The sequence below is a fragment of the Zootoca vivipara genome, chromosome 15, assembly GCF_963506605.1.
Source record: "Zootoca vivipara chromosome 15, rZooViv1.1, whole genome shotgun sequence".
Classification (NCBI taxonomy): Eukaryota; Metazoa; Chordata; class Lepidosauria; order Squamata; family Lacertidae; genus Zootoca; species Zootoca vivipara.
In genome coordinates this window covers 29,992,976-30,012,122 of record NC_083290.1, presented here as the reverse complement: position 1 = coordinate 30,012,122, position 19,147 = coordinate 29,992,976, and the positions used below count along the sequence as shown (strand labels likewise).

At 54.0% G+C, this 19,147-nt stretch overlaps 2 protein-coding genes across 10 annotated transcripts in view; one reads left to right on the top strand and one right to left on the bottom strand.

The window, feature by feature from the left end:
- PHLDB1 (pleckstrin homology like domain family B member 1) overlaps positions 1-9,009 on the top strand; it is a 41,522-nt gene extending 32,513 nt beyond the window's left edge. For 3 of the 9 annotated variants that reach the window (XM_035140210.2, XM_035140208.2, XM_035140216.2), the window contains 11 exons: positions 1,974-2,117; positions 2,860-2,967; positions 3,808-3,910; positions 4,153-4,447; positions 4,863-4,953; positions 5,639-5,785; positions 6,323-6,542; positions 7,327-7,412; positions 7,703-7,732; positions 8,257-8,295; positions 8,583-9,009. In XM_035140210.2, coding sequence (XP_034996101.2) covers positions 1,974-2,117; positions 2,860-2,967; positions 3,808-3,910; positions 4,153-4,447; positions 4,863-4,953; positions 5,639-5,785; positions 6,323-6,542; positions 7,327-7,412; positions 7,703-7,732; positions 8,257-8,295; positions 8,583-8,723 — 1,404 coding nt within the window. In that variant the 3' untranslated portion in view covers positions 8,724-9,009. Of the gene's footprint in view, positions 1-921; positions 1,024-1,973; positions 2,118-2,859; positions 2,968-3,807; positions 3,911-4,152; positions 4,448-4,862; positions 4,954-5,638; positions 5,786-6,322; positions 6,543-7,326; positions 7,413-7,702; positions 7,733-8,256; positions 8,296-8,582 lie in introns of all 9 variants that reach the window. The other 6 variants (XM_035140211.2, XM_035140214.2, XM_035140215.2 and 3 more) reach the window with 4 other exon arrangements.
- Positions 9,010-9,080: 71 nt separating this feature from the next.
- On the bottom strand, positions 9,081-18,970 carry TREH (trehalase). Its single transcript, XM_035140219.2, is given in 16 exon segments — positions 9,081-11,009; positions 11,011-11,094; positions 11,232-11,285; positions 11,613-11,725; positions 11,972-12,083; positions 13,400-13,617; positions 14,126-14,314; positions 14,605-14,654; positions 14,788-14,910; positions 15,225-15,341; positions 15,534-15,626; positions 15,710-15,810; positions 15,888-15,975; positions 16,942-17,089; positions 17,560-17,660; positions 18,564-18,970. Coding segments are annotated over 16 exon segments (1,722 nt in total). The 5' UTR covers positions 18,650-18,970; the 3' UTR covers positions 9,081-10,964.
- Positions 18,971-19,147: the final 177 nt, after the last annotated feature.

Below are 19,147 nucleotides of genomic sequence, written 5' to 3'. Positions count from 1 at the left end.
ATCGTGCACATATATTTAGAGCTATGCACTTGATTAGTCAGCTAAACGTTATTTAACTTGGGGGCAGCCGTAATTAAAGACAGGCATGAAATTCGCAGCGACGTCCTTCCTTGCAAATTTTCGGAAACACAGGCAGGGCAATAAAATCCAGCAAAGGGCCCATAGGCGGGCATACACAATACTTAAACCCATTTCTGCGTGCCATCCCAATATCTTACTCCACAAACCCATTTTTAAAATATATTTTTTTCTAGTTGACTTTTCTGAACAGATCTAAACATCTGTTGCTGTTTAGCAGGCGGAATATTTCTATTAGTAGGGTCTTCCATGTCTGGACCACATTTCCCACTAACAGGGAATTCAAGTTTTGTATGAGAGCTATGTCATTCCCATGTTTTATAAGCTATGTGTATTATATTGAGCCAGACCATTGCATCCATTGAGGTCAGTACTGTCTGCACTGAGCAGAGTCCATTCCCAGCCCGTACCTCGATACGTCGCTGGAGAAGGAACCTGGTTCCTTCCAGACTCCCAGCAGTAACCTCCTTTCTCTGACTTGCTTTCTTTTTCCCTTCTGGGGAAGCTTGAGGGCGGGGGCCTCTCATACTGGCAATGAGGCACAAGAGCACTTAGTGGGGTAGGAAGCAGACGAAAGAATCTCTGCAGCCTCTCCGTTGCCTCTGTTCTGAGAATTAATTGCCCAAACAGGTGAGGGTTCCTTTAGAGGCTGGGACGGCTGTGCGTGTTCTCTTTCCTTCCCTCCCCCCTGCCCTCTCCCCACAACCTGAGCTGACATTTTCAGGGTTCTTCTGCAGTTCGGCTGCCACGGACAGACCCTGCCACCTTCCTCTCGTGCCCCCCTCTCTTTCCCTGCGTCCTGCTTTTCTTGCAGCTCCCTCACCGCTGTTCCCATCCTCGCAGGAGATGCTTCCTTTCTCTGAACTGGGGGAGGCGGCTGACTCTGCAAGCCCCTTCTGTGCAGCTACTGCTTCCTCCGCCCAGCCCTACCCAGGGAGGACAGAGGTAATGCTATGCGGCTGCCTGCCTGCCTGCCTGCCTGCCTGCCTGCCTGTGAGCTGCTTCCCCACTTGTTGCATGCGCTACAACATCTCCTCCCTGCCTGGCTTGGCTGTGCCCATCCGTGGCTGGACTTTGCAGCATGCTTTAGATCTGTGGGCACGGGTTTCAGCCCAGACTTGACTCTGGAATACATCACTTCTTCCCTCCGACCTCCATGTTTGCGCACATGCACACAAACGCTCCTGCCTGCTGACTTTCCCTTCTCTTCGCCAGTGTGATGTCTGCTCCCCACGGGTCCCAAGAACACCGCTCTGCGTTGAGCTTTCACAATATGACCTCACTTGGGCAAGGGGCAACAGCTCAGAGCAGGACGCTCTACTCCGGGTAGCTCTTGCAGGTAGATGCTACCTGGCACAGCTGTGGGCCACAGGCAGGTTAGGCCCTTCCCAGGTTGCCATGCTTGCATGTGTGTGTGTGTGTGTGTGTGTGTGTGTGTGTGTGTGTTGTGTGACATTGCTCCCTTGGCTCAGTGCCCCAATCCCACTCTGATTCTCCTCCTCCTCCTCTCTGCCTGGCTGCTTCTAGGAGTACGTGAGACTTTCTGACATTTTCCCATTTTGTGGCTGTGGGCCAGATGCTAGCTCCGCACCTGCCATCCCCTCACCTGCGCCCCCACTGTCCTATGAGGTACCTGCCTTTTGGGTCCCATTGCTGGGGCTGGTGCAACAGTACATGCAGCTGAAGGAGATGTCTAGGGGCAGGTGGGAAAGGGGGTACTTCCATATTCCATGCTACCTCCCAAGAAGAAGGAGCCAACTCTAGCCCAGCACACTCTTTGGGGGGTCCTTAGCCTAGCCTCCTCCCTCCCACCCCCCGCATTCTCTGCTGGCTTTGTGCACTCCCAGACTGCTTGCAGCCTGCCTCTCACACTTTCCCTTTTCCTTCCCGCCCAGTACGTGACAACTGACCAGCTGGCAGTGATTCTGGGCAGTGTCAGGTCGGCTGTAGGGCTTGCCCACTCCCCCAGACCCCCCGCGGCAGACACCGCTGCTTCTGCCCTGCCAGCGGCGCTGCTCTGCTCCTCCAGCTGCCCCCAGGTTTGTGCTTCTGTGGCAACCCCCACCCCCTTGCTACCTTCTCCCTCCCTCCATCGCTTCCTTTGGGATAGGCCGGGTGCCCTGCACACCGCAGCAAGGCACTGGGGCAGGGGGGAGTTATAGCTGTGTCTGTCTGTCTGTCTGTCTGTCTGTCTGTCTGTCTGTCTGTCTGTCTGTCTGTCTGTTGGGGGCAGTGGGAGAGAGAGGGAGGATTCTTTTGGCCTCGAGGTGTATTTATTTAGAATACTTATATCCTGCTACTCAGTGAGTTATCCTTTAGAACAATACGGTGCAGGAGAGCCAGACCCACACATCTCTGCAGGGTGGGCAGGGGCTGGTGCCTACCGGTAGCATCTGCCTGGCCTTGCTTTTCGCCAGCTGCCCGTCCGAGTCTTTCATGCTGTCTCCTTCCTCTCTCTCTTACCCTCCTTCGCCACCACCCTCTGCCCCCCACCCTCAGAGAGAGCCATGGTGGGCAGAGAGCACAGTGCAGCTGCCACTTTTCGCCCAGGACCTCCCAGCTGGCTTTGAGGCTGAAGCAGACCCCCCTGCTGCTTGTCTCTCCTCCTCCTCCTCCTCCCCTCCTCCTCTGCCTGCTAAAGCTCGCTCATCTCCAGACCCGCGACAGGTAACGAACCGTCCCCGGATGAGGTGCTGCTGTGCCCCTTGGAGGCACTCTCCCCTCATGTCCCGCATGGGCACAAGCCATGCCCTCTTTGCCAAACCTCTTTCCCTCCTGCAGGTCTATCGCTCCAAGATGGACGGTGGCTCCAGCAGCTTGGCTTGGCCCAAAGGAGGCAGCTCCTCGCAGCTGAATGTGGCCACTCTGGGACGCAGCCCTTCACCCAAGGTACAGTGGGGCAGTGGGTGAGGTGCGGGGGTGGTGGGAGCCTCTCAATTTGCCCATAACCCCTTACTCAGGTTCTTCTCCCTCTTGCATCCCCTGAGGTCCCTCATTCCACTTCCCCCCCCCCCAAGCTGGGCCTAGTGAGTATCTCCAGAAAACCCTCCTGCTTCTCATCCTCTTCCCCCCCCCCCCCGCAACCTCCCCCCCCCCAAAAAAAGATCTGGCCAATGTGACTTATGGAGCTGAGGAACTAGTATCAGTGGAGCACATCACCCCTTCCTCAGTCAGTGAGCATATGTCAGGAACTGGGCAGATGAGGAATGATGGACACCACCTCCCCAGCCTGACGCTTCCAGAGAAGAGGGAGACAGTTCAGAATTACAACAGGGGTTTGAGGGAAGATCACAGTTCAGAGGCGGATGAAAGGGGGAAGCTGGGAAATAATGGAAGAGGAGGAGGAGGAAGCACTAGGGGAGAGACAGCTGACAGACTCATTGTATTTAGAAAGTATTCCAGACCCCCCCTCCCAGAACCTGGTGGGCATTGAAAGTAAGAGAGCAGAGAGCTCAGAGGCAGAAGGCACAGCTTAGCCACCCAATAATGGGAGAGACTTAGGGGGTGGGGTTTCACTTGGGAGCAACACCATTACTTGAAGAAGCCACATTTCTAATCCTCTCTCTGTGACTATTGAATAAAAAGCATTGGTAAGAACTTCCTTGTCTTATCCATTCCTGGCAACCTACCTTGTGGGGTTGGATCCCCTGAAGCCTGACAGCATAGCACCCTGCTCTAGGGTCAGGTGGGACTGAGAGGTCCGGCTTCCAAACTGCTTCTCTCCCGCAGAGCTCCCTGTCCCCGCAAAACGGCACCGGCAGCCTCCCTCGGAATCTGGCCAGCACCCTGCAGGATATCGAGAGCAAGCGCCAACTGGCCCTTCAGCAAAAGGGTGGGTGCTGGGGAGCGGGAGAGAGTGGTTTGGGGTGGGGGGCAGGAGAATGTCCGCAGCCCAGCCAGATCCATTGCTCGCTGGTTTGATGTTTGGAGGGTTGGTGGTTTTGGCATCTCTGCCCAGGATTGGGGTGTGTGGGTGTCTTCCTTGCATAGGAATGCCTTCAGGGAATGTTGGGAGGGCGCTGAGCTGCTGCCCCCCCAGCGCTCAGCCTGCTTTTGTCCTGGGCATCTCTGCAGGCCAGCAGGTGATTGAGGAGCAGCGGAGGCGCTTGGCCGACCTGAAGCAGAAAGCGGCGGCTGAGGCTCAGTCCCAGTGGGAGGCCCTGCATGGGCAGCCCCTTCCCCCTTCTCCGTACTCCCCCCTCATCCACCACTCCATCCTCCATCACCACCCACCGGGGGGCCTGGGCCTGCGTGCCAACGACGACAGGGAGCGTGCCTACGACACCCTCAGCCTGGAGAGCTCCGACAGCCTCGACACCAACCTGTCCACGAGCGGCAACTCCGCCTGCTCCCCGGACAACGTCTCCAGGTACAGCGGGACAACAGCCGCCGTCCCTGAGGCCCGGGAGAGCAGCTCAGCCCTTGCCCTGCTTAGGGAAGGAGGAGGAGGACACTGCCATCTCTGGCTCTACCCTCTCTTCCTCTTTCTCCCTGGGCTTGGCTGCCTTCTCTGCCCCCACTACTCCCCTCTCCCCATTCCCCCCCCAAATGTCTCTATCGGCTTCTCCTGGGCTGAAGGCAGAGCTCCCTGCAGGGAGGCAGGAAGAGAGCTGCCCTCTGGCCCTCCACGCAAGCAGTGAGTATGCCCTCCGACCACCATTCATCCATTTCCTCCATTTCTCGCATGGCTCTTGAGCGTTGCCTCTGCCCGGTCTGGGTGTTGCCCCGTAGCAGAGAAGCCCACTGGCATTGCTCGCCGCTGACAGCCTGGCTTTGCCTTGCAGCGCCAGCGGGGCAGATGCAGGGAAGATCGAGGAGATGGAGAAGATGCTGAAGGAGGCCCACGCAGAGAAGTCGCGCATGATGGAATCGCGGGTGAGGGGGAAACGGGGGGCTGAGACACTCCACCCACCTCCCCTTATCTCTTGTATTCCCCTACTCTCCCTCGCCTTGGTTGGGCACTGCAGCCCCTTCTGCATTTCACATAGATGTTGGGTCTCCACCAAATAAAGATGTTCCCTCCCCCTTGGCAGGGTACTTATCAGCTCTCCTTTCTTGGCATGCAAGCAAGGGATTGTTTCCCTCTGGCTGATGCCAATCACATGGGCTGATTGGGGAAAATGTTGGTGTAGAGTCAAGAGGGGAAGGGAGCCTGTAGCTCGTTGGTAGTGCAGAAGGTCCCAGGTTCAATGCTTGATGGCATCTGAATCCCTGGAGAGCCACTGCTGGTCAGTGTAGGCAGCACTGAGCTTATGTGGACCAGTCATCTCACCTGGCATAAGGCGACTTAGGTTCCCATTTAACATCATCCCTTTCTTCTGTACCATAAGCGTTGGAGTCTTACAGCAGACACCTCAAAAAGAAAGTAGCTCACCAGGTAGGGCTAAAGCTCAGTGCTAGAGGATCTGCTTTGCAAGCAAAAGGCCCCCGATTGCATCCTTGGCATCTCCAGGTACAGCTGGGGAAGATCTCTGGTCTGACTCTCCGCATGGATGCAAATGGGTGGGTGGCACCCCAGGGTGGGGCAGGGCAAGGTGTTAACATGGATTGCCCCTTGCAGGAGCAAGAGATGGAGCTGCGGCGCCAGGCCCTGGAGGATGAGCGGCGGAGGCGGGAGCAGCTGGAGCGGCGTCTGCAGGATGAGACGGCGCGACGGCAGAAGCTCATCGAGAAGGAGGTCAAGATGCGAGAAAAGCAGTTTGCCCAGGTATGGGACAGGATGGGGGCAAGGGGTGGAGCACAGCTACTTTCTTCTGGTCCCAGTTAGGAGAGGCAGGACAGGTGGCAGGGAGGCTGCTGCTTCGCTGCCCAGTAAATCATGCCATGTGGACCTTGGGGAACTTCCCGGGGGGGGGGGTGTCTGAAAGGACAACCAGCAGTTAAGAGGGGAGCCTGGCAAGATTCTTCATAGCCAGCCCTGCTGAGCTCTCCCTTCCCTCCGTAGGCCTGGCCTAATCCGGGTGCCACCATCTTGAACGAACTGTTGCCATTCCCTTACATGGAATGAAGTTCATGCACGATCTGACCCACTCAGTAATCAGGCACAAAAGCAAAATATGTGAAGTGAGGGCATTACTGGGCTTCCAACTAAATGGGCTTGGGGATTGCGGCTGGTTGCGCTGAACGAACTTGAGGTCCATCCTGGCTCTGGCATGCAGCTCCTCCTTCAGTGTGGCTCCCATGAGCCGGGAGCCTTGGAAGCTGCACTGAGCCAGACATGGGAACTGCCCTCTGCCCCACACAGGCCCGCCCTCTGACACGTTACCTGCCCATCCGCAAAGAGGACTTCGACCTGCGTTCGCACATTGAATCATCTGGCCACAGCGTGGACACCTGCAGCCACGTCATCCTCTCTGAGAAGATGTGCAAAGGCTACCTGGTCAAGATGGGGGGTAAAATCAAGTCCTGGAAGAAACGATGGTTCGTTTTTGACCGCTTGCGGCGCACTCTCTCCTACTACGCAGGTAAGTCCTGTTATTTAAAAAAAAATTAAGGGGTTTGGCTTTTGCTTCCCAACTCTCCAAGGGACTGAGTCCTCTACATCCATGATTAGTCAGAGATGAATAGATGGAGGCAAGATCCATTGAAAGCAAGGCAGATCTTTATTTTTCTGTGGCAACGGAGTTCCCTCCCCTCCTTGCAAAGAGGTAGGAGAGACCCAGAACAATGGTACGCAAGCCCCTATAAATACACTTGAAATTGCCCAAACTGTAGTCGGCAAGACCAACCCCCCCCCCAAAAAATCATGCATACATCAAAGGAGGCAGAGGTCCCCAGCAGAAATTTGAGAGTGCTGTTTCTCTCCTGTCTGCCAGGATAATGCTTCCTTGAATGGAATTTATGGGTAGCCTGGTCATTCCTCTGAGATGGTAAACACTTTAGTTCCTGAAACTCTTACACATATTGATAGTTTGCTCAGCTTAACAGATACTGTACTTGCCAGACTGTATTTGCAGGGAGGTGTAAGCCCCTACAGTCCAAAGACCATCGTACAGCTTTTCCCATTTCCTTCCTCCTTGCAGAGAAATATTTTAGGTCAATTTGAGAGAATCAAAATGGCTTCAGGATTGCTCTCCTGTATTATTTCAGACACGTGGTTTATATACTTATGTATGTGTGTTTGCCTGGTACATTTAGGAACATCTATTCTATATTTGAGACCTTAGAATTCTTACAACAGCCCTGCCCTCTCTTTCCTGCCCAGAATTAGCCTCACTCTGCTGACTCCCTCTTCTCTATCCTATGCAGACAAGCATGAGACGAAGCTCAAGGGCCTCATCTACTTCCAGGCCATTGAGGAGGTTTATTACGACCACCTGCGCAGCGCAGCCAAGGTGAGCGAAGCAGGGGATACAGGATCCCTTATGGGGGCAGCCACTTCGCATGGGGGCGGGGGCTGGACAGGTAGGCAGGGTGGTGCTGGATTTAACACAGGCATACAGCCAAGCCTCCTTCCCTCTTAGACTCTTACTTCCCTTCTCTCTCTGCCTTTCTTTCTTTCTTTCTTTCTTTCTTTCTTTCTCTCTCTCTCTCTCTCTCTCTCTCTCTCTCTCTCTCTCTCTCTCTCTCTCTCTCTCTCTCTCTCTCTCTCTCTCTCTCTCTCTCTCTTTTTCTCCTCCTCCAGAAGGGATTCTTCTCTCTCAGCCTGGCCAGTGTAGGTACCATCCTCTTTTATAGGCATGCCTGATGGCGCCCCCTAAATGCTGCACTGCCTTGAGCATTTGAACTAACCCAGCCTCCTTGTACTGGAGGGTTTCGGCTGCATTTTGACCTGAGCTCGGTACCTGTGTGCGGAACGAGAGACAGGATTTAACAACGTGCCATGACTTCTCAAAATAATAATAATTAACAACAACCCTCCTGGCTGTCAGAATGGCATTGAAAAGTGTGCAGGCTGGGCATGGCTGGTATTCCCTGGTGAAGAATTTGGGTCCTCTGAACGCAGAATAAATCAGAGCTAAAATGATGCAGTCTGGAGGGCAACATTCACAGGGCCCTGCCACCAACTGCAATCGCAGCCCAGCTTCCTCTCAGCCATGTTTCATCCTGCAGTCAAACTGGCCTTGGGCGCTTCTGCTACTAACTTGAGCCATGCCTGGTGGCTGCACCCAGCCTTCAAGCCCAGCTCCTCCTCCTAAGGTGCCTTTAATTCTCTCCTGTTTTTCTATTCTCTTCCAGCACCTAGCCGACTTTCTCCCTGCCCCCTTCAGTGGAGAGGTTGGTCTCAACGCTCCCTACCGTGCATTGGGGGGTGGGGGGGGCAAGATGGGATGTGTTTGTGGAAAAACAGCCTCTGCTTACTCTGACTGGGTTCAGTGATTTGGGGTCAGGGGGTAGATGTGGCATCTCCTTGTTCCACAAGCTGGTTTCTTAACACTCTAGCTGCCCTGAGTCTCTTTCCAACTTCCTTAGTGCTAACGGAACTAATTTTAGGGGAAAGGGGAGAGACCTTACAGCTAGGGGCAGTTTGCACAGCCAGGTGAGCCTGTCCCTTCTCTCGGCAGAGCCCCAACCCTGCCCTCACCTTCTGCGTCAAGACTCACGACCGCCTCTACTACATGGTGGCCCCATCGGCCGAGGCCATGCGCATTTGGATGGATGTCATCGTGACAGGAGCCGAGGGCTACACGCAATTCCAGAACTGACGGAGGGGAGGGCCAGAGGAGCAGATGCCACCGTGAGCCCTGGCCTGGCTGCCTCTTCCTCTGCGAGGGAGGCAGGAAGAGACACCAGCCGCCCTCGCTTGTACCGACAAGGCTTTAAGGTCACGGCCCTGCCAGGCCTCCATCACTGCCGCAGATGCAGGAGGGCAACCTCGTGGGGTCACCTGTGCCAAAGATCTCATACTACCCCAGCTCTGCCCCATGCTCAGTTCCTGTAAAAAAAGTGCTCAGGGCCCACGTAGCAGCAGAAGTCAGCTGGGGGAGACACAGGTGCCTTCGGGCACTTAGCCCAGTTTTCTTCCTCCTGAGGACTAGCGGCATGGCCTGTGCCAGCTGCCCTATAAACCACAGGGGAGGGTGGGCTTCACCTACCACCATGTGCCTTGTTGGGGGAGAGAGTAGAATCTGATACCTGTTCTCCCTGGCTTTGCCTAGTCCAAGGGTCAGGGTAGGGGACTAGGAGCAGGCAGACCTCTCTCCCCCCCACCTTCCCCACTGCCAGGCAAAGGTGGGCTCCAGCTCAGCCTGGTCCTCTTCCCATCCTACCCTCGGCCAGAAGAGGTGGGTTTCTTTTCTTTTGCCTCGGTGGTCACTTTTATACCTTGCTTTAAAACAAAACAAAACAAAAACTATAGCAGCTCTTTTTCTGTGCCTCAGGGCTATTGAGGTTGCTGCTGTGGAGGGGGGGGGGGAAGGACAATAAAACCTTTTATGTAACTAGAGCCTGAACATTTGCTTCTTTTCCTCCATGTAAAGGGGACCGCCAGGAGGTAACAGCAGCATCCCCCCCCAACTTCACCCACAGTGCGCATCATGTAGTGTTCTTAAAGGGTGGCAGGTTTGCATCTGTCCACTGGGCGGGGGGGGGGTCTGTCCTGGAAGCCAAGCTCTCTCCCATCTTGGTTGCCATAGCCATGCCCAGCATAGATTTGGGCATTATTAGGAACAAGTTCGAAGTTTGCCTGCGTTTAAACAAATATGAGGTATGCTGGCCAGAATCGCACCGAGGGCAGGCACTAGTTCCACAGAAACCTCTGAGCAGCCTTTCTTGGGCGCAGAGCAAAGGTCTCACAGTTGCAAAGGCACAGTCTCAGGCAGGACAGTGGCTGCTACGTTGAGGCCTGGTGCTTCTGCCAGAGGCAATACCAGTAAGTGCCATCAAGCACTTCCTGCATCACAAGGGGTTGGACTAGATGGTCGTCAGGGTCCCTTACGATACTATGAATGCCATAGTTTAACTAGGCCCTGTTTGACGAAATCCTTCCTTTTGTCTGAATTGAATCTTCCAACAATCTGCTTTGTTGGGTGGCCCCCAAGTCCCAGTATTACAAGAAAGTCTTCCTCTCCCCCTTTTCCATAACCCAACATAAATTTAATACCCCAATCCTGTGCTCCTTAACCCCCCCCCCTATGCTAAAAATGTTTGCAGCAGTCCCCTGGTGATTCTGGTTGTTCTCGTCCAAACTTTTTCGTGCTCTACAGTATTCTTTATTTTAAGGGAGAAATCGGAGATGTACACAGTATTGTAGCTGCTTAAAGGCAGTGCAGTGTCAAAGCTTCTGCTAGGACCAGGCAGACATGCTCCAGTTAGCCTTCCTTGGCTCCTGCCTCTTTTCCTCAAGATATGGGAGTGATTACAAGGCACCATCCCTAGGTCAAGTCACTCTTTTCAGAAGCAATATACCACTTGCTGAGACAGAAACCTCTAATGGATATTTGTGAGAAGCAACATCCAGAAGGAGGAGGAGGAGGAGGACGCTGAGTGACCTGATCTGCCAAGGCACTGATTTAGCTATTATTGCATTTCTATTCTCGATTTTTCTCCAATGAACTCAAGGTGGTGTACATGGTCTTCCTCCTCATTCAGTCCCCACAACAACCCTGTGAGGGAGGTTAGGTTGAGAAGCAGTGGCTGGCCCAAGGACACCCCATGAGTGTCACAGCCAGGTGGGGATTTGAACTCTGGTCTCCCTGGTCCTAGTCGAACACTAACCACTGCACAACACTGCCTCACTTCCTGTAGGCTTTGCACAAGTGGAATGTGGTGGTCAGGGCAGGTTATCACATGTAGAGAGATGCAGAGGAGAAGCAAGCAAGTTGGCTTTATTCTCTGGCCCCAGCCATGCAGAGCACCAGCCCATCCACACAGACACCAAAAGGACAGCCACTTTTGGTGATGGAGCAACATTCTGGCCATCACCACCAGCAGCAGCCACTCCTAGATCAAGGACAGAACAAGGCAGGCCCCAACGCAGAGCCAGGAGCGAAAGAGCAATGTGCCTGCAGAGGTGAGGCGGTTGCCATAGAGATGCAGGAGACGCAGGGCCAATCCATTGGTCCAACCAAACCCCTCCTGCAAAGGGAGATGGGAAGGTCAATCCAGGCCTCACAGAGGCTGCAGACAGGTGCCCCTACTTCATCCAGCCCCATTTGTGGTGGGAAGAGGCACCAGTTTATGGCTTTGATGGGGGAAAGGGCTTATTGCCTCACCTGTACTTGATACTCTCCCCCACCACCGGGTTTCCCATCGCCTTCGACATCATACTGGAAGAAAAAAAGAGGGGGGTTATTGGGGTCAGGGCAGGCAGGAAGGTGCACAACCTCAGTACGTTGCAGGTTAGGATGACTCTCGGTATGGAGAGAGTGACAGGACAACCATTCCGCCCAGAGCAACATGGGGAGGGCTTTCTCCTCTTGTACCCGAAACAGGCTTGGAGGACAGCTAAGAGCTTGCAAACACCTGCTCACCAACCCTATTGGGAAGAAAGGATGGCAGTGGCCAAGAGTACCAGGCACGGGATTATGGGCTATGTGGCAGCAGGAGGCAAGGCTGGCCTGGGAGCACTCGGGGTGTGTGTGTGCGCATCTTACCTTCTCATACATGTAGTGGTATTTCTTGTAGACAGCCAGATTCGTGTTGATCCAGCGCTGTGCCAAAGTGAAGGCCAGATCTTGTGCTTGAGGCAACGAGGACTTGGCCAGACCTGGCGAGCACAAAGTGCTGTCAGAATGCGAGCAGGGGTGGCAGCGGCCCTACAGAGGAGCAGCACAGCATCTTTTCCTGGGTGAGGCAAGGCTACAACTGGCAATAGCAGACCAGGAAGGGATGGGCGGAAGCAACCCCTCTGTGCAATTGGCAGAGGGGCATATATTTGCAACGCCTGGACCTAGTAAGCCTCCAAAGAGAGAGATCTGTTTTCCCGTTAAAACATTCCAGAATAGGGCTTTACCTGAGATCACCACATCCTGGAGAGGGGCCCAGGCATTTGGCAGGTCCCACTGCTGCTGTGTTCGTACCAGAGAGGTGGGCACTCCGTGGGGATAGGAGAGCGCTCGACTCGCCTGTGGGCACAAACACACTGTGTGGTTCAGAGGCAGTTTTAGGGCAGTGCAACCGGTTTGGCCACACTGCAGGGGGCACCTCAACAATGCTATAGAGCGGAGCAAGAAAGTGGGTGTGCGTGTGCCAATTTTCGGCATTGCACAGGGCGCCATTTTAAAAATTGAGAGCCCAAAGTCTGCCACTGCGTCTCTGGAGCAACAATGAGCAGAAGGGCACCTTCAGGAATCAGGACAGGAGGGACCAGTGACCTGGATATAGGGTGAGGCTGATGTAGCAGAGGGTGCCATGGGGTCGCCCTTGCAACACAGCACATTTGCTAGAGTTGGGCAAGCGCAAATCACAGGTGCTGTAGGGAGGTAGAAGTAGCTTATTATATTTGTATACCACCTATACCCGCAGGTGTCGAGGCAGTTACAATATAAAATCACAAAATACATAACAAAAACACCCCACACACACACATTTTCAGTGGGCATTGGATGTCACTTTAAAGAGTAGCATTTTTGCCTGGCACCTAAAAGTGTATAATGTGGGTACAGTACATGTATCATGTGAGGTACAGTCGGTAGCTGAACTGGTTCACAGGAAGTCTTTTGCATAAAAGGACCCCCAGCAGCTGCCTGATCAGGGACTTGGTACAAACTCCCTTCCACAAAGCCTTCCTCACGGTCTCCCTGGCAGTTCATTCCACCACTGCTCTTCCCGGTCAGAAGTTCTTGCTCAACATGCCTCCTGTTGAAAACCCAGAGGGCTCCTCTCACACTAAACCTGACGAAACGCTTGGAAGGCTTTCAACAGTGCTCCACTCACTGGCGGAGGAACGGGAGTGCGGAGGGAGCAGACTGCCTCTGACACCACTATTCTGGTAGGGTGCCATCACGGCGACCCCCCCCGGACATGCACCGCACACACACACCCTGCACTCCGGGTGCCACAACCCCATAGTCTCGTCACGTCCCCAGAACGCGCGCCACAGCCTTGCAGACGGCATGCCACACCCCCTGGATGCATGTCACGCCCCCACCTGCTCTCCGCCCCCAGTAACGGAGCATGCAGCTTTGCCACTGGCTCCACTCTCCTTCCTGCAGGCCTCCTCAGTGCAGATTTCCTTTGAAGCCAGTGCCTGCCTTAAATTCCAAAGTGCCCCCAAGAGCACCCAGGAGTCAGTCTGGGTGAAGAGAAGGTCGCCCTCATTCCCTAGCTCTTGGAACTGCTCCCAATTCCCAGTTCCCTCCAGCTAGCGGGAGAGGTCCCAGCCTCCACCTCTGATACTCCCCTCTCCCCAGCACAGTCGCACCTCCCTATGTCTGCTTACCTCCAGGTAGCGAAGGGCTTTCTCAGAAGCGGCCACATCCACCCCACATTCCATCCACAGGGGCATGAGGTTGGTTGGATAGAAAGCCTCATTGTGCCTCTGCTGTAGTAGGTTGTAGTCCAGCCAGGCTCCAGTACTGTTGCTCCAGAGGACAGCACGGACGGCATCCGCCCGTCGCTTGTGAGCAGCCTGGAACAAGTTGGCCTTCACGTCGTTCCCTGGAGAGGCAACAGCAGCCTCAATTTATGCAGCTCCAATAAACCTCTGTCCCGTAGGCTCAGCTTCCAATTAATCCAGGGTGGATCCTCTCTGCCCAGCTGGCTAGACCTCCCTTCCCCAGCATCACACAAGGATGCCAGCTCACCTCTGCAAAGGTGGCACCCACAGCAGCTGTGCAACACCAACCGCAGAGGTGGGCTGTGAGGGTCCCCCTGACCATGCAGCTGTGTCCTCCTGTACCTGGGAGCCAGTTCCAAGGGACCATATGCTCTGCACCCACCAGGGATGTGGGCTGCACCATTCAAGACCCCTGCACCCACATACCCCATAACTGTCCCACTTTAAGCATGACATCCAGGAATTACAGAAGTCATCCCGGCTTCTGATTTGATCCTGAGACGTCCTGGTTTGGCTCCTGCAAACATGCCGCCCCAAAAGATGCACACCCCAATTTTCCTCTGCGGTGTGTTGGAGGGTATGTACTCATTGGGCTTGCAGATGTCTTACCCAGAACCCCATAGAATGTGGCCAGAAGCTGTTCCACCCTGCAAAGGATGGCGTTCAAGTCCACCGGCACGATGGTGCTGGTTTTGGTGTCTTTCAGCAGGGATGACTCCAGGGGGAACCAACGAGAGGAGAAATCCCAGCCTGACTCAGCTGCACTCTTCAGCTCAGCCCAGAGAATTTCCTGGGCTCCTGTGTAAAGAAACAGGACAGGAGAAAAAAGATTATCACCGAGGCAGGACAGGGAGAACCACCCCAATGTGCCTTGCACTGCCTTCAGTATCCCAAATAAGGCCTGGATGGAGCTCCCCTTTTGTCTCCCCCTGGTTTACAAGGCCAAGCAACACCCCACCAGGTCATGAGGGAAATCCCTGGGAGCCTGTTGGCTGGCTGGGGAGCATGAAACCCTCCTCTGCCCACAGGCTCAGCTCTGGGTCCAACCTAGAAATAGCCATAGGGCAGAAGCTTGCAGGGCTAGTTACCTTCATCTAAGCCAGCAGCAGTTTCCACATCCTTCATGTAGGACTCTGGTCTGGGAGGAGAAAGAGGAGGGTGAAAGAATGTGGATTTAGTGAGAATTCAGTTCTTGGAAGCCCATTGCCACCTCAGAAGATGGGCATGTGACTGCCCAACCAATTCCAAATGTGATGCATTGCACACCTCACCTGGGCCCCCCAACTTGGACATTGTAACGGTTCAAGGTGTATTCCTTGCCCCCAAAGGAGACATTGACAGCCCGATGATCTTGCCAAAACTGGTACTCAGCCTCAAGGAGATGAAGATTGTGCCTGAGGTAGGGGGTGGGGGGAGAAGCAGAAAGAGCAACTGGGCACAACTGGCAGGATATGTCCCGGCTGGGAAAGTTCCTAGAGGCATCAGGAAAGGCACTTGGGAGCCACATTTGGGCTGAAGCGGGTGGAAGAAGATGGACACTTTTCTGTCTTTCCACGTCACCAGCTCCATTCCTACCTGAGCAGGCAATCCGACACCTCCCCACACCCAATAAGCAGAAGAGGAAGTACCAGCACAAAGCTGGGTTCCCTCCCCATGCACCCTGCAAAAAAAAGAAGGGGGGGGGAGTGGAGAGAACCAAGGCTCTTACCTCAAAAAGTCGGTGTCGTTTGTGTGCTTCCAGTAACTCTCCACCATCAGGGTGAGGAAGGGGGGCTGACTTCGGCGTTCATAGTAGACCCTTCCCCCATTTGGGATGTGGCCCAATCTGTCATCGAGAAGCAAAATTGGAGCAGGAGAGCGGACGGGAGCTTGCGCTGATGGGGTGTGTGTCTCCCTTCCATTCCCCAAGATAAGCCCAAACACTTCTGGCTGGCCATTCATTCCCCCTTCTCATCCCTTCGGGAGGCAGCCAGAGCAGAAGGAAGAGCCCCACCCCATTCCCCCAGGAGAATCTCACTTGTCCACAAGGTAGAGGAAATTCTCAATCATGCCTCTGGCTGTGGCCGTCATATTGGAGAGCAGCAGCCCTTCAATGACCCAGAAGGAATCCCTGCAGGAAAAGGCCAGGGTTCTAGAGAAAGGCAGCAGCAAATGAGAGACTGAAAATAATCCTTAACTCTACACACTTCTCACCAGTAGTAATATTCAATGAATCTCCCACCAGGCACTATCAGTGGGTTTGGCACGTAGATCAGGGAGTGACGGTCAGGGCTAGTTTTGACTTCGGGTTTCATCTGAAAGGCAAAGATTTGTCTGTCGACCTCTTCTGGCATACAGCCAGCCCTCACCTCTGGAGGCCCTTGGGGATTACCTGCCTGCCCAGCTGCCTCCATATGGCATTCAGATCCCGGGCCCAAGACTGCAGCTTCTCATCCGCAATCCCCTGAAGAAGTGGGGGGCTAGAAAGAAAGCAAAGAGAGTGATGGAGAGGCCAGTCCAGCTGCTCAAGGGCCATATGGCAAATCCCAAAGCGAAGGCAACAATTGGGACCTTGAGGTGCTCCACGGGGCTCTCTCACCTAGTTCTCAAAACCTGCAAGAGCCCTGGGCAAAGGAGGAGGAGGACGATGCCAGGCACACCACTCAGAGATGGCTATGCTCTGTCTGCATGATGGGAGGGCTGCAATGCTTCTGAACACCAGTTGCTGAAAACCACAGAGAGGGAGGATGAACTTGTCCTCAGGGGTCCCGTTTGTGTTTTTCCCTTTGTCAGCTGGTTGGCCACTGTGAGAACAGGATGCTGGACTAGATGGGCTCTGATCCAGAAGCGCTCTTCCTATGTTCTCGTGACAGGGTGTGGTAAGAATGGACTTCTAAACCACCTTGTTCATTACCCAGATGAGGGAACACACCTTAAATAAAACATGGAGCCGAGGAAATAAAGTAGTCCATTCTTACCACAAGGGCAGCACCCTGAGTATGAGTCACCACCCAACTCACCTCGGAAGGTGGCAAGATGAGGAGAAGCCCCTGAGCTTAACAACCAGGCAGGTTCTTGTTTGTGGGAGAAGAGGCAGCCCTTCTAGTAACCTGGCCCCAATATTTGGGATTGGATAGGTCAAAGCCAACATTTTGAACAGAACCCAGAAAGGACTTAGAAGCCAGTGTGACGGTTGAAGACCTGGCAGTCCCACTTAATAGTTGTGCTGCTACATTTTACGGCGAAGTTTCTCAAGAATCCTAGATGGCAGCTCCACGCAAGAGCACGTTGTAATGCTCTGAAGCACCTCACAGCCCTAAAGGCACAGAACAGGAGCACATCGCGCCCAGCCCCTGCTCTTTCGCTCCCTGAAACCTGCCCCCAAGCTGCGCTGGTAAAGAGAGGAAGTGGGTGAAGGTGGTCAACACTGAGCAACAGAGCCCTACCTGTCTGTCCAGTCTGGAGGTTCCCAGTTCTCAAGCTCCTGCCCTCGTGGGGAAAAATTTTCATCTACAAATACTTTCAGCTGCTCTTGGGACAAGTCCCTGCCAGGCGTCTCGTTCACCAACCTCTGGAATCTCTCCAGAACCACCTCTGTGAAGGGAAGAGATGTCACAGCAAAGACCAGGCCTTGTCTAGACTCAGGGGATAAGAAATAAGGATGGTCCTAGCAAGCCCCAGCCTTTGCTCCCCAAGAAGTCTAACCTCACAGCATCAGCACATTTCTTGCCGCGTGAACAAGCAGCAAATTAGGCCACTCCAACAGAGGTTGGGTGGCTGTCCCCCAAGACCATTCAGGAAATGGCAGGTTTCATCTGTAAGCTTGTCTTGCTTTCATTCTGGGTGTTATCCAAAGCCTGTGTACATTTCAGACTTTGAAAGCCTCAGCAAATTGCCTTGACTTGTTACAGAAGTCGGAAAACCTGTTATTTGGTAAGCCAAATAGATACACCCTTTTGGGGGAGAGGCTCTGGCCTCAGTGAGAAGAGGGGTGGGGGAATAATGAGGGTACTGGATCTCCCCATGGGGTGGAGGGTGGGGTTGACTGGGCCTTGGCCATTCACCTGGGCTTTCCTTCAGCGGCATGTCCACAAAGAACTTGTCATCTGTAAAGAGCTTGGCTTGCTGGACCTGCCTCAGCAGCTCCCCGGTGCAGTAGATCTCACTGGAGGGGTGGGGAGAAAGAAGCAAGTGCAGGAGGGTCAGCAAAGACCACCACCAGCGGAATCCTTCTGTCCTAAAGGCAGTGGGGAGAGGGGAGGGGATTGCCTGCCAGACCTTGGGGTTATCGTTTCCTACAGTGAGCATGGGCTGCACATGGATCCTACAAATACACACTGGGGAGACTAATGATCTTCACCCAATCAAAGGGACTTGAGAGGTGAAAGATTTTCACAGCATACACCCGAGGAGGCAGACGTGACACAATGGAAGACCAGAGGGGAGAAAACTGCAGTCATACTGGAAAGTGAGCAGAGCATGGCATGAAGGGGGCAAAGGTTCTCCACTCTCTCCCTGGCAAGTAACCAGCCAGCCGCTTTGCCTTGCACAGAACATGAGAGAACAGCAGGACAGTGTGGAACCTGTAGAGGGAGGCTCAGACCACTTGACATTCTCCAACTTCCCTCAAGAGATGAAAGTGAGCCCTGCCTGATGCTGGCAAAGCAAGGGGCCCTTGCGGCTGCTCCTTTCATCAGATCAGCAACCATGGTTCAGAGCAAAGAGCATCTAAGCCCCCTGACTGGGGTGCCTCCTCCCATCCGGGGAGAACATACTGTAACATCTCCAATAACCTCGTTTATTTCCTGCTGTTCCCCCAGCGAGCAATGCACAGAGTTCTCCAGAGACCAGCCCGTCTATGTTTACTCAGTGGGATTCATGGCTGAGAAGGGATCTTCCTGTGTCCTAGGCCAGCACTAACCACTGCAGCACACTCGGGATCCCTTGAGTTTTAGTGCAGTGGCAAGGAGATCCACTCAAAAATGCTGTCCTGGGTAGAACCTGGAGAAGCTTCATACTCCTGCCTCCCACCCCCACCCCCGTTTCTCCATAGCCTCAGAAAACTCACCTGTCACAGGGTGGTGGGAAGGTGCTTGCCACTGCCTGCTGCCCAGGCACAGCTACACAGATACCCAGGAGCACCCACCAGGCCATCCTGGTGGAACAATTATTTGCTGTAGAGAATTGCTACAAAGAAAGCTGTTGGACTTTACCCATGCGAAGACCAGGAAGCAACTCTGGAACCTGACATGGGACATATTAAGAGGGTGTGTGGGTGTGGCTTGTGCACCACAGGCCAATAGCATTTGGCTATGGAAGTTGGGTGGATCCTGCTGCACAGACTGGAACCTGTGGGAGGGACTGGAGCACAGTATTCTGCACTAGAGAAGTCTAGTTTATGCTCCCATGGCACTCCATGTAAAGAGTGGCAGAATCTGGCCCTGACTAATCTCTAAAAAGGAAGTCCTCCCCCCCCCCCATGCATGTAGATGAAGTGATTGCAGTCAAAGAAAGGATGGATCACACTTTTACTACTGCCTGGCTACTTCTCTTGACCTCCCCCACACAATGGGTGTTGCTCATTCCTTTACAAGGGGCACCAAATACCAGGGAAGGCAGCATCCATATACAGCTGCTCAGCCTTGGCACTTG